This window comes from Cryptotermes secundus, unplaced genomic scaffold (assembly GCF_002891405.2).
Source record: "Cryptotermes secundus unplaced genomic scaffold, Csec_1.0 scaffold56, whole genome shotgun sequence".
In the NCBI taxonomy this organism is placed as follows: Eukaryota; Metazoa; Arthropoda; class Insecta; order Blattodea; family Kalotermitidae; genus Cryptotermes; species Cryptotermes secundus.
In genome coordinates, this window is record NW_019744407.1 from 48,449 (window position 1) to 68,114 (window position 19,666).

At 38.7% G+C, this 19,666-nt stretch overlaps 1 protein-coding gene across 1 annotated transcript in view; it reads right to left on the reverse strand.

Moving 5' to 3' along the window:
- LOC111874640 (microtubule-associated protein futsch) overlaps positions 1 to 19,666 on the reverse strand; it is a 74,352-nt gene that overhangs the window by 11,880 nt on the left and 42,806 nt on the right. The window contains exons 6-11 of the mRNA XM_023870296.2: positions 19,089 to 19,127; positions 18,840 to 18,988; positions 11,470 to 11,627; positions 6,802 to 6,977; positions 4,918 to 5,074; positions 4,515 to 4,699 (exon numbers count right to left, since the gene is read on the reverse strand). Coding sequence (XP_023726064.1) covers positions 4,515 to 4,699; positions 4,918 to 5,074; positions 6,802 to 6,977; positions 11,470 to 11,627; positions 18,840 to 18,988; positions 19,089 to 19,127 — 864 coding nt within the window. The remainder of the gene's footprint in view (positions 1 to 4,514; positions 4,700 to 4,917; positions 5,075 to 6,801; positions 6,978 to 11,469; positions 11,628 to 18,839; positions 18,989 to 19,088; positions 19,128 to 19,666) is intronic.

Below are 19,666 nucleotides of genomic sequence, written 5' to 3' on the forward strand. Positions count from 1 at the left end.
CACTGAAGCACAATGGGACTTAACAATTAGGACAATATATTTATCCATAACAGTTCTTGGCTTATTTAGCAGTGCATTCAATTACTCAGAATATACAGCATCAAATAACAAGATGGTTAGTGAACAATGAATTGGAAAGGATGTGCATCGAAAGTGACTGTGGCCTAATTTAAGGTAGCTGCTTGAAGGGACTGAGGAAGACCATAAAAACCTCAGTCACAATAAGCCCATCTGACTATGATATCTGCCTGTACGGACCGAGAGAAACCACATAAATATCAGTCCAGACAGCCCATTTCTGGGCTGAGTAATGATGCTGGGATCTCCCAAATACAAAGCAGAAGTTTAACAATTCAACTGAAATGTTCTGTTGATTACTGGTTGGTTTACAACTGTATTATAATCTGCTCTACTCAAAAGCCATGAGAAGTGACCAGATGCTACATATACCGAGATTTCTCCACTTTGAAAATAATAGAAATCCATCACACAGATCACTTCCTGATTATAAAACTCCAAACAGGTTTCAAATTCCTTAGAAATACTTATCTATCATACACTCTACAGAAATTTTGGCCTTGGGTGACATAATTGTCCCACAAGAATGAAAAAGAGTTGCGATGAAATTTTACATTTCACTTTATCTGAGAAATGCAATCCTGCGCTCTCCTACACATGGAATATTACTTTACTTACTGCCTAGGTCTCACCTCAAGTCTAAATACTTTAGGCCAAAGTCCTTGAAACTTTAGGAAGGGATGCTGGATGAACACAGACATGAAAAGATGGTATTACTGGATAAAGAAACAGAGCAGCACATCTCCTCACCAACAAGCAAAACCTCATATTGTGAGTCAATACGTAAATGAAGACGTAAATGCATCACACACTGATAATTAGTAGAAAATTACATTGTGGCTTACATCAATTTCTTGACTTAGACTGGCTATTGTGACTGTTTCCAAAGTCCTTCGAGGCAAGTGACCTTATAGTAACTGAAACTATGGCTTGACCACTTCCTTCCACATTCTATCCAATTCATTATTCACTAACCTTCCAGCTATCTGATGCCTACAGAGAAACATAACTCTCTGAACGAATACTGGTCAAAAGATGTACTGCTCAAAAATTTTCTTGGTAACTATGGCAAGAGAGAGAATCCCTTCAATTCTAAGAATGCCTCTCTTTTTGAATAATAAAAAACAAATAAAAAGCATCTGACTTCATAAGATGTTTGATGTTTTCAAAAAGTTCCTGACTGTATTTCAGGATAGCTTCATTCATTTTTAATATAACTGGTGCACCAGTCCTGCATGGTTCCTGTTTCTTCACAGACTGAAAACTAGTTCCTGTGGTATTGTATGGGGCATAAGGAAAGGTATGCCACTTCTGTCACAAAAGCTTTCAACAACTGATGTACAGTCAATGATCAGTGATACACTTTTAACCATGAAATGGTGTGACAAGACAGGATGTAAGAATGCTTTCCACCCTTCAACCAGATTAATTAGTGAGTACCGGAAAGCAAAAAGCAATTATGAAGCCAAAATATATTGTGAACTATAGCAGTAAAATGGGTGCAGCAGACTGGAATGTTATGCTGCTGAGCTATGTTCAATATTGCTGTAAATCTATGAAATGATAAAAATATTGGCACTTCATATTCTTGACATAGCACTGCTCAATGTGCAGGTAATGTATATAATGCAGAATGAGAAAAGTATGCCGCTTCCATATTGTGACATGATGGGTGAATAGTGGAACAAGAAGTGATTGTTGCTACACAGCAGCACAGTAAACACATTTCCACGGCAACGAATAAATATGCAACAGTAAAGGAACTGCTTTTTAAAAGATTAAATTTTAAATATATGTAAATACTGACAATGAACTTACTATTACGGACTATGACTGACAAATGACAGACCCAACCTCTCATCAGAGAGGGTGCCCCAAATGGACAGGACAGCAACTTTCATATAAGGAAAAAAAAATAAAATAAAATAATCTGTTCATGAGCGCCAGCCGGGGCTCAACACCAAAGCATACAGATTGACTGACCATCAGTCGCAATGTGACTTGGACGTGGACTTGGACAGTAATATATGGTCATGGGACTCAGAACCAGAATGACGGTGCTGGCAAGGGCAGTAAACAGTCACATTTGGTGGCTGGCAGTGGGCACGGAAGAAAAAATAGCTCTGCTGCTATCTAGCAAAGACCAGCGAAGATAAATATGTAGTTATTTTTAGAATGTGCAAATTAATGAAAGTGTTATAATCATTTGTAGTTGCATATTTAAATGTAAATAAATCCAATAACCAATCTAAACCCCATGTCTGGTCACTAACTCGTGACAAAATTTTCAAATGAGCATCATCAAAGGGCTTCTGAAATGATATACAGAAAGAAGATTAATATCCAGAAATGGAAGGTGTTCAAGCGGGAAAATTCCTCAACGTCTGACAGAATGTCGCTTTCCACATTATGTGCCTGGTGCTCCTTACTGAAAGAATGAAATGCCAAAGCATCATAAATCTTGTGATAAACCCTAAGAAGAATAAGAGAGTCATTACATGTGCAGTGAATGTGATGTTGGACTGTGCATCTTGCACTTCTACAAGAAACTCAACACACAAAAAAGTTTTTAAAAGACAAAAAACAAAGAATGGAGACTAAACATAGGCCGGCAGTAGATACTATATGGCAATACAAAACAGATGATACACAGTTCCAACAATGGCTGCGCTGCACTTCATGAAAGATTCTACATTTCAAAAGTGCAACATTATTTCAGAAGCTATGTCTAAAACAAATAGCAGGTAATTATTTTGTAAGTTAAACAAAACATAATTTTAGTGTGACACAGGATAAAATGCAAGTAAGGACAATGAATGACAGTTCTTCACTTGCCTTACATATTATAAATTTCGAACAAAATGTAACTAAAAGACAAAATTTTTATCAAAGCAATGCATCACAGCCTTTAAAAATTTAGGCTGTGAGGAGCACCTGGGAATTTAAATTCCGGTATTTCAAGGAGTTAAGTATAGTAAATTCAATTCAAAATTTCTATTTAGAACACATTCTGTAATATGAGAAATTATTTATGTAAGAAGACCGTTGCTGTATTTATATATCCATAAAAACTGAAATATGATCTTTACTTCCATTAATAACATCTTCCTGATTCCAACATACTAATCTTGCCCAAAATCGTTCTAATATTTACGCCACTTATTAAGATTTCACACCCCATTAGTTACACCCTTGAGAAAGAAATACCTCTGCTCTCCCAAGAGGCACAATGAGTTGGTCTTTTATTAACCAAAACATGATATAAGTGCATCAGATTTGTACTGTGATCATAAACGTAGACCTTGGGTGAGCCTACATCTGATAAGTGTGCTTGAGTGAAGCCAAGAAAAGTGACACATGAGTCATTATCACGCGCTGAAGCGTGTGGCACACTAACGGAGGTAGGATGTTTCTCTGAAACGTTGATATCTATCAAATCCCAGAAGACTAATCTACATAATGCACAATACTTTGCTTTACTTTGTACTTTTCTAAAACAAAGTTTTAGCATACTTATTTTTACCCATGAAGTGTATATTACAGGACTTCAGGTACATTTCTTAAAAATCCTTCCCACTAATTCCCAATATCCACAGGCCCAGCCACTCAGCAGCAACAATTCTGTCAGTCATGAATAACATCATGACCACACACACAGTACTTTTCCAGGATGCTTACAAAAGGTACGATATACCCTGATTTGTAGAGTAAATGGACTTAAAGCCAAGGGGATACTAATATGGGTGCCAGGTCATGAGGGTATTGCAAGGAATGAAGCCGCAGATCAACTGGCAAGAACAGGATCTGAACAGCCGTTCATAGGACCTGAACCAGCTTGCAGCATCTCAATTGGAGTTGCCAAGAAAGCATTCAGGGACTGGACTGATGGAAATCATAGAAAATACTGGGAATCCATAATTGGACTCAAACAGGCAAAGGGTTTTATGCAGGACCCTCTGCCAGAAGAAGGAAGGATCTGTTGAGATTAAACAGAGATCAACTAAGATGGGTGGCAGGATTACTTACCAAACAACATCACCTAAAAAGACACCTTTCCAAACTGGGACAGACAGATAACCCAACCTGTGAAAGGTGCGTACAAGAAAATGAATCAGCCACACATCCTGTGTGATTGTGAGGCCATAGCTTATTTAAGATTTTGTCACTTGGGTCAGTTCTTTACGGAACCAAGTGACTTTTATGACGCCTCCATAAGCAGGGTCCTACACTTTATTAAAAGTGTAGGATTAATAAAGGGCTAATCCAAGGGGAAGCACAATAGATCATTGAAGGTCGCAGTGCAGTGACCGGTTTTTATGGCCCACCCCTTACATACATTACATTAAAGCCAGGGGGATTACTTTGAGTTGCAACACACTTGCAAAATTCAGTACACAACAATTAGTAGCTTTGAATGTGAAATAAACTGCTTTTACCTGAATGGCTGAATTGATAAGATCATCATATTCATTGAAGCGATAACTGAATAGGGTCTGACGTCTTTCCCTCAAGTGATATAATGGTTCAGATTCATCACCTGAAGAGGATCCTGAATCCGAACTAGATGATGATGATGACGATGATAATTTCCCAGCTTTTGAGGCATGATCTGATTCACCACCTAGTAACAACAGAATAAAACATAAGGTAAACACAATACCACTAAGATGCTATTTTATGAGAAGGAATATACTGAAGATTAGCATCTTCATTTCCAGAATTGTATATTTCATTTTCTGATACACTGTACTACACCTGATCAGTTCTGTATCAGATATATCACACACATGAAAATAATTATAAGACTAATGCTAAATCTGAAGCAAAAGAATTGCTTACCACTTGCTCCAGCATCCTTTTCCTTATTTGGAAGTACATTATCCAAGCTTATGCCCACATATGCAAGCCTTTTGCGTCGTAACTCTTCATTCTCACGACGCTTCAAAGCTCGATCAAATTCTTTCAAGTTATTCTGCAGATTTGTTAACAGGAACGTCTGTAATTGTAAAGGAAAAAACCTTCAATGGACGCAGCTCTGGAATTTCATATACTCACATTACATATAGTGCAGTTTAACCTTTAACGTCAGAATGTCACATATATATGTCGCAAGCAGCAACCGGAGTTGGCGGAATGACACGTATATGTGACGCAGGACACATGCACTCTTAGCGAGTGCTGACAGTTTGACCTTGGGTTTGAAACCAAAACAAACCTATGCGAGGTAATGTCAGTGGTTCATTCCTTAGCTCTGAGCAAAGAAATCGTTTAACACAGTACTGGTTTTGATACTATTTACCTTTAGATATGACTGTTTATGACCTGGTCAGCCAAATATAGCCCAGCTTTGTTTCGAGAACTGATGAGGAAATATTTATCGGTGCTTGCATTAAGAGGGCTTCCAGGGCCTTCAAGGAAGTCTGACACATTCAAGGATTGGTTTTCAGTGGCGAATTATCAGTTAGAAAGTCAGCGTCAGACTCATATATTTCTTTATATATCATTTTTATTTTGCGTCTTGGAAGAGGTATAAACCCACTGAACCAGTATTACTTTGTGAGTAAAGGCATCTTCGCTACTGCGACTTTTAGTATGTGTCGGACTGGCACTTTTTTCGACTAGTATTATACTTACTTTGCATCACTATTTTGCAAGTATTACCAACAGGTGAGTGTGTTGATTTATCAACATAATTTATTCGATTCTGCTAGAAACCCCCCTCACCCAAGATGATTATTCAATCGCACAAGCCGAATATCATGGTCAGCGGCGTTTCTCGGGGGAAGGCAAAAGTTATGAGGGCCCAACTGAGTTGACTGGAGGTGAAACATTCACAACACTAACCAACCAAAGGGAAACAAAGACGTTGTCATGTGTTTCACTAAATAAGAAAAGCAGGAGCACGCTCTTCTATTGTAAAAAGTGTGATTTTGCTTTGTGTGAAGTGGACTGCTTCGAGAAGTGCCACGCGTGTCAGTGTGACTATCATAGTGAGGTGACTGAAGTGAAACTGTAAAGTGACGCAGTTCAAACTCGCGTACAGTAATATTATTGTATACAGTGTGATTATATTAACAATATCACCAAGTCTCAAAGCTGAATATCACATGACGAATATCACGGTCGGTGGCGTTTCTCGGGGGAGGCCAAGGTTACCTGGGGCCCAACTAAGTTGACTGGAGGTGAAACATTCACAACACTGGCCAACCAAAGGGAAACAAAGACGGTGTCGTGTGTTTCGCTAAATAAGAAAAGCAGAAGCACGCTCTTCTATTGTAAAAAGTGCGATGTCACTTTGTGTGAGTTGGACTGCTTTGAGAAGTGCCACGCATGTCAGAGTGTATCGTAAACTCTGATTATATTTACAATATCACCATGATTCAAGGTTGAAGAAAAAACAATGGTTAAATCCTTTGGAATTTCATAACATTATATTTTGCAATTCATGACAAAATAATCACAGTTAATTTTCGTTTGTAAAAATTGCTCTTTGTGTATATGTAGAAAATTTTATTGTCTTTCAGGTTGTTTTTAGTTTGTATTTCTATGTTGCATAGAACAGAAAATATGGATTTTTTTCTGAAAGTTTGCAATGTTAATTAATTAGGGCGATTTAAATATCGGCTGCAGAGGGCTGCCGGCAATTTAAAAGTCCGTACATTAAAGGTTAAATCTTAAATCCCACTGCTACAATTTCTAACTTGCATTTGAAAGAATACTCACATGTTCACAGGGTGGACAGAACCAGTCCCCCTCTGGAATGACAAGTAATGCTGGGCGCAGACATGATCCATGCCAACCTGAATCACATTTGTCACAAAGCAGAATCCACTCAGGATGGTCGCTCTTACCACACTTCTGGCAGGCATGATCATCTGCTGGCTCCTCTCCATCAGACTCTAACCACAGAAATTAACAGCAATATGTTAATAAAATAAACTAATTAAAAGGAGAAACATATACATGCACACATGTATAATTCTGTGGCTTTAGTCTGCTAGTTAACTACACCGACCAGCGATCACCACTTGTCAGCAAAGTTAGTGCCAACTTCAGCTGATACAGAGTGTCAAGTGGTCAGTGCAACAAATCCCACAGCAGTTAATTTCGGTTTTCTAGACCAGAGCTGCTAATGTTCCATTCAAGCAGCTCCTTAAGTATCCTCTCGAGGCTGAGTGGACCCCGTTCCAGACCCACTACTTCTCAGAAAATCTGGTAGCGCTGGGATTCGAACCTGGGACCTCTAGATCTGTAGACAGGAACTCTGACCACTTTACCACAGAGGCAGTCAAAGGGAGAAACATACACATGCACATATGTATAAGGGCATACAAAATGGAGGGAAATTTCAAAGATTATTTTTAGAAATAGTTATAACTTAATAAAATGAAGTTTTGGGAAGAACTAATCACTAGGGACCGGATTTTTATGCCCTTATAACCCCTTAAATATGTATGCATTTATGCATGAAAAACTTCCGAAATATGCACTAAAATATGCACATAAAAATTTATACCAAATATTAAAATTGATTTTACATTATTTTAAGACCAACAAATCAATTTTTAAGTTCATTTTATGTAATCACTGAATGGTTCATTTGCAATAAAAAGCTATACTTAAATACAAATCATGCAACAAAGCCAACATATTTCATTACAAATTTAAAAAACCAATGGTACTCACATTTAGCTCTCCGAACTTTTAACATCTCTTCTGTTGCAGTTCACAATTACTAAATATTCTAGGTTTTCCATAGTTAGTCGGCTCCTATTGTCTCATAAGATGTCCTTATAGCGGGAAAAACTTCTTTCCACCTCACAGGAACTTAGGGGCACATGTACAAAAGCCGCTACTTGTCCACTGTTAGTGACTTTTTACTTGACAGTTCAGTACGTTTACCGGACAAAATTTCTTCAATTTCACAAAATTTTTTCATATCCTGGACTTTTTTAAAGAATGCTGTGTACTTTTTCCTTTACTACTTCACCTACTCTTCCAGGAACCGAATTCAATTTGGAAACAGTGGTTTTGAACACACTTAACGACTGATACAAAGTAGTATCACTATTGCTTGCCTCCAGTGAGGAAATGGCGGATGGAAGATGAGAGAAGTGAGCAGATATATAGGAAAGATTAGTTTCTAGTTCTGCACTTTTTAGTACATCTTGGGCAATTTGAATTGATGCTGCACTTTTGGGATCAAATGTATTCGCGACATTCCTAACTGTTTATAAATGTTCGGTATAATAACTCGCTGCACACAGCAACGTGCCCTAGCGCGTTAAAATTGGTTCTGGTGGAAGTGGAACACTCGGTGCTACTGCTTTAAAGGCTTCTTTTCTGTATGGCGCTTTAACAAATACCTTCTTCACAGAAGACACCAACTTGTCAACAAGAGGAAAATTTGCACGAATTGTTTCTGCAACACGGTGCAACCCATGGGAAAGGCAAGTCAAATGTGTCATATTTGGAAATATAACTATAAGAGCAGTACCGGCTTTCATAATATAACTTGCAGCATCAGTCACAAAGAGCAATACGCACTCATACTGAATGCCATTCGGCCATAGTAAATTCATGGAATTTATAAAAAAATTCAGAAACTGCGGAGCTATTTGTGGTTTCAAATTCCTCTACTAAAAGAAGATAAGGGGTAGATTGTTCATTCTTACTAAGGGATCCACCTATACAATTTGCAATAAACTGTTCCTCACAATCGTGTGTTTCGTCGATTGATACCCACAAAAAATTATCTCAAATCTTATCTCTAATGCTTTCAATTGTAAGATCGTAACACTGCTTCACGTAATTTTTGCGCACAGTAGATTCATCCGGCACTTTGCACTGTGTATACTTCTCTATGAAGTTTCTCAGAGTAGGACTGGTTAGTTTCCACAGCAGAATATCTACCACTAAAAAGTCTTTGCATAAATCAGAGGAAAACTGTGAAAAACTATTATTAGAAAATTCACTAAGCAATTTTTGAACAGGAACACTTTTCGTGGATTTAATTTTAATATTCTCTTTGTGTATATTAGTGTTCAAATGCTGAAGCACTTGAAAGCGTTTTTCACAAGCAACAGTTTTCTCACACGCTCGGCAATAGAGAATTTTGTTATCCGTACTTATCATCTCTCCTTCGAAATCCCGCTGATACAGCTGTAATTTAGTTTTCTGACTTACTTTCACTTTCGGCATGACTACAGGAAGCTAAACACACTTAACTACAGACTAGTCACCGCTAATGTGAACAGCCCCCAGTTTCAAATGAAGAAGCGTAACAAACCTCATGGAGACTTCGGGAATAAATAAGTGAAGTTCCTTATCGGTTGAATAGTATTACGTTGATAGCGGCCACATGTGGACGCTTCCAACTAATCTCTTCGCGGCCACTTTGATGGTACGCAGATGAGGCAAGTTACGAGTACAGGGATTGAGGTTGAATTGTATTACATTGATAGCAGCTACATGTGAACGCTACCGACTATCTCTTCGCGGCCACTTTGATGATACGCGGATGAAGCAAGTTACGAGTACAGGGATTGAGGAAGTCCCGTCCTGGGTACTGCATCAGAAACATGAATCATGACAAAATGTTGAGTCAAATATGCAACATATTCTAATGTCCATGATTTATTCTAACCATCTTACAGTGCATACATTTATTCATATCATAGCAACAGGTAGGAAGGGGCAACACTTGAACACATTGGAGAACTATCATATATACAGAACGACAAAGAAAAACACACATATGAACAATATAAATAAAGAAATATATAACCCAATATATCACGAATTATACACTATCTACACAGAACAACATAACACCACCCCACCACCTACCCCCACCACATATACCCCCACAACATCATAACTCAATCAAAACGAAGACAGCACACACACACCCAGCAGGCCCAGCAGTATAACACACGCAGTCACAGGAGCAAGACACAACACAAAGCACAGTGAGTATTAAACATTATAATACCACAATAAATAAAATTTGGAAAGCGGTATAAATAATAACAATTTCACGTTACAGATACACACACGAAAGTAGGAAGAGTACTCCGATAGAAGAAGATAGGTGTGACTCGCATATTGAGATACGACATAAGGATGATAAATCCTGAACAGTTTTAATATTTTTAATATTTAAAATTTACCAATATATACGACGAATATATATTTTAGTTATTTTAGTATGAAGACAGCAGGGCATGCAATGAAGTAGTTTGACGTACATCGAAAAGCACCTGAAGATGGCACTTTTGTGCTGAAACATGTAGTGCAAGAGAGAAGAGTAAGGTGAATAAATGTATGCACTGTAAGACGGTTAGAATAAATCATGGACATAAATCAGTGCAACAGGACGCTAAAATATAACATATTCTAATACCGAAAAGAAAAATTGTGTACACATGACCATAATTGAAAACATAAAATTAAAACATATTAAAACATTTTAAAAGGGAAATATGCAGTATAAATAGAGATCTTCGAAAATATGATGCTTATTCATAAAACAGGCAAAATATGCATTTATATGCACCATCAAATCATGTCCAAAATTTAAGAAATGAAGTAATTCATACATACAAGTATAGCCAAACGAGCATACTTTCTGGTTGCAAGAAAGAAATATGCATTTGCATTAAAATCCAGTCCCTACTAATCACCTACCTTCCTTTCACTACATACTGAGTATCTGATACAACACAGAACATGTGTATTCATTGCTGTAGGCATGTGTTTACTGAGACACTGCTTAGGAAAGATAGGGGGGATACACATAAAGACACACAGGGGGCAAGGTGATCTCATAAACCTACTTATCTTTTCAAAATAAGAAAGTGGGCTAGAAAAGGGAGCTGGAATAACTTATTGAGTGTGGTCACTAGACCGCAGGTTGGAAGACTGGGGTTCAACTGCCAGCAAGAGAATATATATCCCCTTTCTCCATAATGTACAGGCTGACTCTGAGGTCCACCCAGCCTCCTACCCAATAGTTTATTGTAGGGGACCTCTTTCTCTTGGCATAAGTGGCCCAGAAGTGAAGCTGATCACTTACTCTGTTAGTGTCAAAGTAAAGAACATGTGAAGCTGCACTTCATCTCCCCCATATGTCTTCATGGTGAGCAGCTTAATTAAGTTCACAGACAACTTAATTTTTACCTGTTACTCTCCTGTGCAATACATAAGGAAAACATTAAACAAACAACTTTACTGAGAAACCTAAATAAAAGACCATTAGGAAGCTTAGGAAAGGGGATCAATAAGAGCACAAATGTCTAGGAAAATGGCTGTGAAGAGGGCATATCTGAAGAATTATTATTGAAGCAGTAATGAAACTGAAGCTTTCATAGCACCAGGAAATAAGTTTACCTTTCTGTGCAGTTCTAGCCCTGCGTGTGGGCTGTACTTCAACATCTTCATTTTCTAAATCAGATTCCGGAGAGAATTCGTGGTCTGATTTGAACACTATGTTACTCTCGTCTTCCTCCTCCGTCTGCTCCTGTTCATCCTCTTCTTCCAACGATGAACTACAGAAACACAAATACATAGTACTTCAACAGGGCTAATTTTTGTGATACACTATCTGTAGTAATAAACAAAACGTTAAGTTACCATTTAAGTACGTGGTGCGTTCAAGTTCTAAGGTCTCCGATTTTTTTCTCACACAATAATCATACAAAAAATTTGAAACTTCTGTCACTTTTCAATGTAATCTCCCTGCAGCCGTACACATTTTTCACAATGTCGACGCCATGATTCCATGGCCGCTGCAAACGCTTCTGTAGGAGTTTGTTTTGACCACTGGAACATCACTGATGCAATAGCGGCATCACTGGTGAATGTGCGACCACGGAGAGTGTCTTTCATCGTTGGGAAAAGCCAAAAATCGCTAGGGGCCAGGTCAGGTGAGTAGGGAGCATGAGAAACCACTTCAAGGTTGTTTTCACGAAGAAACTGCTGCGTCGTGTATGCCAGATGCGCTGGTGCATTGTCCTGGTGAAAGAGCACATGTGCAGCCATTTCCGGCCGTTTTTCTCGCAGTGCTGGAAGGAGCTTGTTCTTCAAAACATCTTGGTAGGATGCACCTGTCACCATAGTGCCCTTTGGAACGCAATGAGTAAGGATTATGCCATCGCTATCCCAAAACATGGCCACCATTTTTTCAGCACTGGCGCTTACCCGAAATTTTTTTGGTGGCGGTGAGTCTGTGTGCTTCCATTGAGCTGACTGGCGCTTCGTTTCAGGATTGAAAAACGGCATCCTGTCTCATCCATTGTCACAACTGATGAAAAGAAAGTCCCATTCATGCCTTCATCACGTCTCAACATCATCTGGCAAATCGCCATGCGCGCAGCCTCGTGGTCGTCCGCCAGCATTCGTGGCACCCACTTGGAGGACTTTCCGCATTCGCAGGTCTTCATGCAGGATTGTGTGCACAGATCCCACAGAAATGCCAACTTTGGAGGCAATGTTTTCCACACTCAATCAGCGATCCTCCAAAACAACTTTCTCAACTCGCTCGACCACGTTGTCAGACCGGCTGGTGCGAGGCCGAGATTGTTTTGGTTCGTTCTCACATGACGTCGGACTTCTTTGAAATGTTGCACCCATGAATGCACATTTTTCACATTCATGACACCATCACCACATGCCTCACTCAACTGGTGATGAATTTCAATGGGTGTTGCACCATGTAAGTGGAGAAAACGAATGATTACTTGCTGTTCTTGTAACGAAAACGTTGCCATTTTAGGTATCAAAAACACTCCTCACTCCCACCACCACCACTAGAGTTCTGTGTGCCGTACAGTGCTGCCATCTCTGTCACGCATTCACAAAGAGTGCACACGTATTTTAAACTAAACCGCATGTATCTATCTGCTCCCAGTCCTGAGAAAAAATCAGACACCTTAGAACTTGAACACCCCTCATACATTTAGTTTATTTCCTTAAGTTGATTACAAGTTGTTAAAACCTCGACATGTTTCAGTCCAATGTGGCCATCTTCAGGGGTGTACTTTATTAAAGGAAACCCTACTAAGCATACATACAAAAACAAAGGATTTAAAATCATCATCATCAGTAATCTGTCAAGACGACAGGTCCACAGTCTCTTCCAAAACAATTCCTCCATTTAATGTGATCTAGAGCTTTCTCCTTCAAATGACAGTATCCTCGTCTGTCCCCAAGGTCATCCAGCATCTTCTTACGTCTTCTTGTCACTTCTATCCGCCCCTCTATCTTTCCTTCGATAACTTCTTTTAGACGGCAGTTTCTGCGTAAAACATGACCAATCCAATTAGCCTTCCGTTTTCTTATTTCGTGTAGGATATTCCTCTGCTCACTGACTCTAATTAACACTTCTTCATTTCTCACATAATCGGTCCAACTGATCTTCTCCATCCTTCTCCAACACCACATTTCNTCCACATTCATTTCCATGCCATAGCACCTTCCAATTTCAATTAGTCTATCAATCATGCCCTGTAGCATAGTTTCTTCCTTAGCCATTAACACAAGGGTCATAAATTTATTACAAAATACTGAACCTGATATTGTGTTAAAATTCAGTGATATACCAACAAAACTGTAATAATTACAGTCCACTGTCCCACTGTATCTCCCAAGCACCACATGATAGGAAAAAACTGGTAAAGGCAAAAGACAATTCCTCTTCAAGAGACAAATCCACAAAAACTGATAACTTTACTGCTATATACATGGGTATGAGTCCGAGTCAACAATTTCTTCCATAAGAAAGGCATTAAGATCATGACAACAGGATTATTACTAGGATACCAGAGAAAACTCAAACTATCTTCTGCGTTTACCAGGATGGTGGAGAAAACTCACACTATCTTTCACAGGTGTTAGGATATGCAGGAAAATGCAAACTATCTTCTGCCATTTTAATATGGGGGAAAAGTCAAAGTATTTCCTTCTGTTGCTATGGCACAGGAAAAACCGCCAATTATCTCCTACTGTTACCAGGGTTTGGGGGAAAATCCAAATTATCTGCTGACATTGCTAGGTAAGGAAGACAAATGGCAAGAGGGTGAACATATAACTGAGACAGAAAAGGAATATGGGAGAACTGTGGAGATGAAGTGTAGCCGTACCACTGACACCACTAGCTTTATTTTTAATCAATATATCTTTTTAGAGTAATTAACTCTTTGACTGGCACGGGCGTGTTTTAACGCCCGGGCGATGCCAGCCGTTCCTTGGCATTGGCGTGTTTTAGCGCTTTGACAATCTCTTCCCTTCTTTGCTCTCTTGGCACTCATCAACCAAAGACATATATATGATAGTTCTTGTGCGTGGTTGTAAAGAACCCTTGTAAACTTTGTGAGGGTCTATATTACTGTCAGAACCCTCCAAGAAGGAAAAGGTCAGAAAATATTTCACATTCATTCGGTTTCACCATGGCTTCTCGCAGCAAGTGTCGGCATGTTCCTACAGACCAGCTAGAAAGTGTTGTGAATGAGATTTGTTCTGATGATGACAGTGGCGATGAAATAATGATTCCTGAATTAGATGAAGTTGATAGTGACAATAATACAGTGACAGACAATGATCCACAAGACAGTAATCATAAACATTTACCTACCACAAGTGCGGTGCCTGACACGCCCATCTCATGGACATACGGAGACATTGTACCAACAATAGTTCCATTTACTAGTAGTTCTGGGATCAAAATTGATATAACACATAAAATGCACCCCTTTTCCTGGATTAAAATTTTTCTGGATGACGACTTAGTAAATCAGATCACAACTGAAACCAATCACTATGCTCAACAGCACTTCAACACACATGAGTTAGCTCCTCACTCTCGAGAACACAATTACAAATATGTCACACCAGATGAAATCTGGACATACTTAGGAATTGTGTTCATGACAGGAATCGACATGCGCCCTGAAATTGAAGAATATTGGTCCACTAGGCCCCTATTTCACACTCCATAGTATGGACAAAAGATGTCTTTGTGGCAGTTCCAACAGATTTCAAAATTTCTTCATTTTGCTGACAATGATGCACGACCAGCTGACTGTGAAGATCGCCTGTATAAAGTTAGGCCAATTACATATTCATTAGTGGGAAAATTTAGGAACACATATATCCCTGAAAAGGAAATTGCAATAGATGAAGGAATGATCGCTTGGAAAGGACGTCTTATCTTCCGAGTATATATGCCTGATAAACCTGATAAGTACGGTATAAAGGCTTATCTTGTTTGTGAATCGACAAGTGGATATATTTGGAATTTTGAAATTTATTGCGGAAAATCAAGACCTATAAANGGAATCTGTGTTTTCTAGGAAGGGGCAGGTTCTCATACAGGTGTGGAGAGATAAAAGAGACGTCAAACTTATCTCCACTCTTCACACAGCAAAAATCGTGGAATCTGCAAAAACGAATCGCAAAGGAGAAAAAATATGCAGACCCGAGGTAATTGGGGACTACAATAAACATATGAGAGGGGTTGACAGGGCTGATCAAATGCTCCATTACTATCCCTGTTCTCGCAAAACTGTAAAGTGGACAAAGAAACTGGTGTTTTTCTTGCTGCAAATGGCAGCGTTGAATAGTTTCATTCTATTAAAAAAGTACACAACAACAGAAAAATACAAGAAGAGAAATTACAAATTCAAAGATTTTATATTGGACTGTGTAGAAAAAATGACAGAACAAAACAAACAGTGTGGAGAGGGAGAACAGTCAAGGAATGAAGTGGATGACGAATCTATTGCGTCAGATTCGAGTGCAGTCACGCCTCAGCCCGCGATCTTGAAAAGACCACCAGTGAAAGACCCAGCAAATCGTCTAGAGGGTGGCCTGAAAATTCACAAAATGCTCCATGTTCCTCCCAGTAACAATAAGAAGAATGGTTCCATGAGAAAGTGTCGTGTGTGTGCTAAGCACAAGATTAGAAAAGAAACAAGTGTCATGTGTGCAAGCTGTGGTGTGGCTCTCTGCAAACTTTCATGTTTCAATGTTTATCACATGAAGAAAAACTACTAAAGAGGTATGGAAAGGCATTTTTTGCATAAAATATTGTCTTTTTATTAGTTCCTGAAAATTTCGTTTTTAAAAACCAGTTTTTGTTGAAGTTGTTTAGAAAAAAGTAAGCACATGCATTTTAGCGACATAAGGTTTAAAGGGCCTGCCAGGACAGGGGTGGAATTTAAATACCCTTTGTGCCAGTCAAAGAATTAAGCACAGGATATAGTAAGGAACATTCAAGGGTGACTTGGCCCGATTCTTGGTTTCAAGAATAGGGCCTGCTTCACTGCTACAAAGACCAGGCAGGAAGCACCCCGCTGAGTTTTCCAGGAAATTCAGTTCAAAAGTTGACTAGCGGGATCCTTTGGTAAGTTACACTTGACAGATTTTGAACTCTGTAAGTCAAAAGTGGGAAGGCCAGCAACCCATGCTACTTGTATAATTTTTCAAGCAGCTGTCAAAAACGACGTTAGGACTTTAAGGTCCAAAGTCCCAAATTAAAGCTAGGTGACTGGAGCAGTGACAATTATGGTTAACTCCTCAAATTCGAATTGTTCCAATCAGCCGAAATTAGGGTAGTAACTTGGAGGCGGAGTTGAAGCCATGAAGATTTCTGGCTTCAAAGCAGAGTCAGTCTGCTGGGGCAGTGTCTTAACAACTTTCCAAGTGTACAGTCTAAAAATTAGTGTCACTGGCAGTTGGGTTTAAAAGTCAAAGTTAAAACAGAATTACGTTTAAGTGTGTTATGGGAACAATCCCTGAATAACCCTGCAAAATTTAATGTGAATCTTACTTTGTCTTAAAAGTTTAAGCGAAAGTGTTACTCCTATGTGTTGTGCTAAAAGAAGCAGTTGCTAAATAACTAGCCAGGGATCCGGTCGCCGACGTTTGAGCGATTTCAAGGTGTTTTAAGGGATTAAGGACAAGTGCTGTTACATGTATATCAAGAACTGCTAATTAAACAGTGTGAGGTAGTGCCTAGCTATAAACACTCTTATCTTTCACGCTGACGCGAGGCCCGTATGCACCCTGAGACAGAATCTCATCACTCTAGTGCGAATGCGGTACCCATCACCTGTAGTTTCCAGTTCATCCCCCCTTTTTCCTAAAATGTAAGCCTTTACAGTAAGCTTACTGGCGCCCAGCACCCAGGTAACCCATACCCCGCAAACAGTTATCCACAACAACAAAAAAGGGAAGCAGAACTGGATAAGAAGGACGCAGCAGCAACCTGCAAACTCGGCGTACCAACAGGTGAGAGGGAACAGCTAGAGGAGCAGCTGCAACCAGCAACCAAGAGGCCAAAAGGATGGTAAGAAAAGGAAAGTGGCACCAATGTAAGGAAAGAGCGGTTAGAGAAGGTATGGAAGAATTGAGATGATGCAGGTGTTTTAACATGAAGGAGAGAGAGGAAGAAAGGAGGAAGTAAATGATAGGATGGACAAGAGACAGAAATGAAATAAGAGAAATATAAAGAATAGATAAAAATATGAAATGGATATAGGAAAAAAGAAAAAAATATTATCCCCACCAAATTTGACAGGTAATGTAAGTAACCATTAGAAACAACAGAAGTCACTTCTGCAGCTGCAATATATGTAGATTTTTCTGCATCTTTCACACAAGCAACACAATTAAAGAAAATGGTATCTATTAACCCTTTGACGCGGTAATTTAAATTCCGCGGCTGCGTCTCCTGCGGTAATATATTCAGCCGGCCATTTAAATTTTGCTCGAAAATGATTTATTCATCATTGTTCTTAAATTCTATGAGATAGGAACATGAAACTTTCACTAAAATGATCTTAAAAGGTGGTTTTATAACCTTACCTTATAATATGAGCGCCCTTTATATCTTCAATGGAAGCAGGTTTTTTAGTATTTGAGCAGTGAATGGTACGCCTTGAAGCATGAAACTTTCACTAAAATGATCTTAAAAGATGGTTTTTATAACCTTACCTTATAATATGAGCGCCCTGTATCTCGGTAATGGAGGCAGTTGGTTTAGTAGAAGGAAGGCCTTGAAGCATTCGTATAACCCAACGGTGCCTCACATTCACCATTCTCCGCTCCAATATTGTGTATTTTTTTNATTAACAAGGTAACACTTTATTCAGAGAAATTTACTAATAAATCTGAATAAAGATTCTGAAAGATGAATAAATTTGTCAGAATATTTATATAAAATTGGTTCCTTAGCATTTCCAAGAAAAATTATTACAAACAGTATGAGCCAGCATCACCAACTCCTGCTGTGTTACATCTATTAGCCTCATGGCAATATAAGGGGGACTTAAAATTAGTTTCCAACCTTTAGGCTGACACCTGATATCTCATGAGGAACTTCTGAATTTCATTACTAGTTCTACAGTTTGCTCTACAATATTAAACAATTTAACAACACGTTATGTATTTCCGTTTTAATTTGAACAAGGAACAGTTGTCATTCTTGCCACGAACTCCACATCAAAATCACTTAATTGCATTTTTGTTTTAAGCTTTACTGAGACCTACCAGGACATATTACTTAAGTAAGGAAAAGACAAGTTTTGTTTTTAAACGAATCTTAAAGAAAAACTTAACCACTGTTAAGCAGTAACAGTTCAAGTTACACAAACATACACCATCATTTCATAACAGGCCAATTTATTACTTTTTAATTTATACATGCTGTAAATTAAACTTGGTAGTAATCCAAAGATTTGCATCTGTAGTTTTTACATTACCTTGAAGAGCCAGATGTTGACTGCCAGGGATTATCACTAAAACCTTTTCCAGACTTCTTCTTCCGCTTCTTCTTCTTCTTTTTCTTTTTCTTTGAAGTGGCTGGCTCTTCCACTTCATCTTCTGCAGTGTAGTCTTCATCACTTTCAACCTGTCACATATTATTAATTTTCCTCATATTACATATTTCTGCAAAACATACAATATAACTATTCAGGTTTATTTACATCAACAATTATTTATGAACTTACAGTTTTCTTCTTCCTCTTCCGTTTATCTGACTTAGATTCCTGAAATAAAAATACCAGAATTTAAAAAGTTTAACCAGAAATTTCTGATTTATCATCACCTATTATCTACATTTTCAAAGAATTTGAAAGGCTAGATATTTACAGTACAGAGTTGATGAGTCTTTAATCACTGGTCGTAACCTGGAAATGCATAACACAGGCCTCCGAAATCCCAACATCAACTCCATTAAGACAGAGGTACACAACACTATGGGAAGTCTATATTAAATATGTGAAAGTAGACTTCCATGGCAGGGAAAATGGTGGAGATGCTCCCACGCTAGGACCATCTATTTGCCGATAGGGCCATAACTTTCAACTGTTTTTTTACTGGGTAAGCAACTGTAATCGTCCCCGGCATATAGCCACACTTAGTAATTATCATTAATAAGTATTTCCATTACTTCGAATAACTACAGCGAAAGGAAAGGTACTTGCATGTACCATCATTGCAAAGACCCCACACCTGCACGGGTTCAAACACTTCAACCGTTCGAATAAGATTAGGGGATTAGTAGTAGCATCAAGTCCACAGGTGC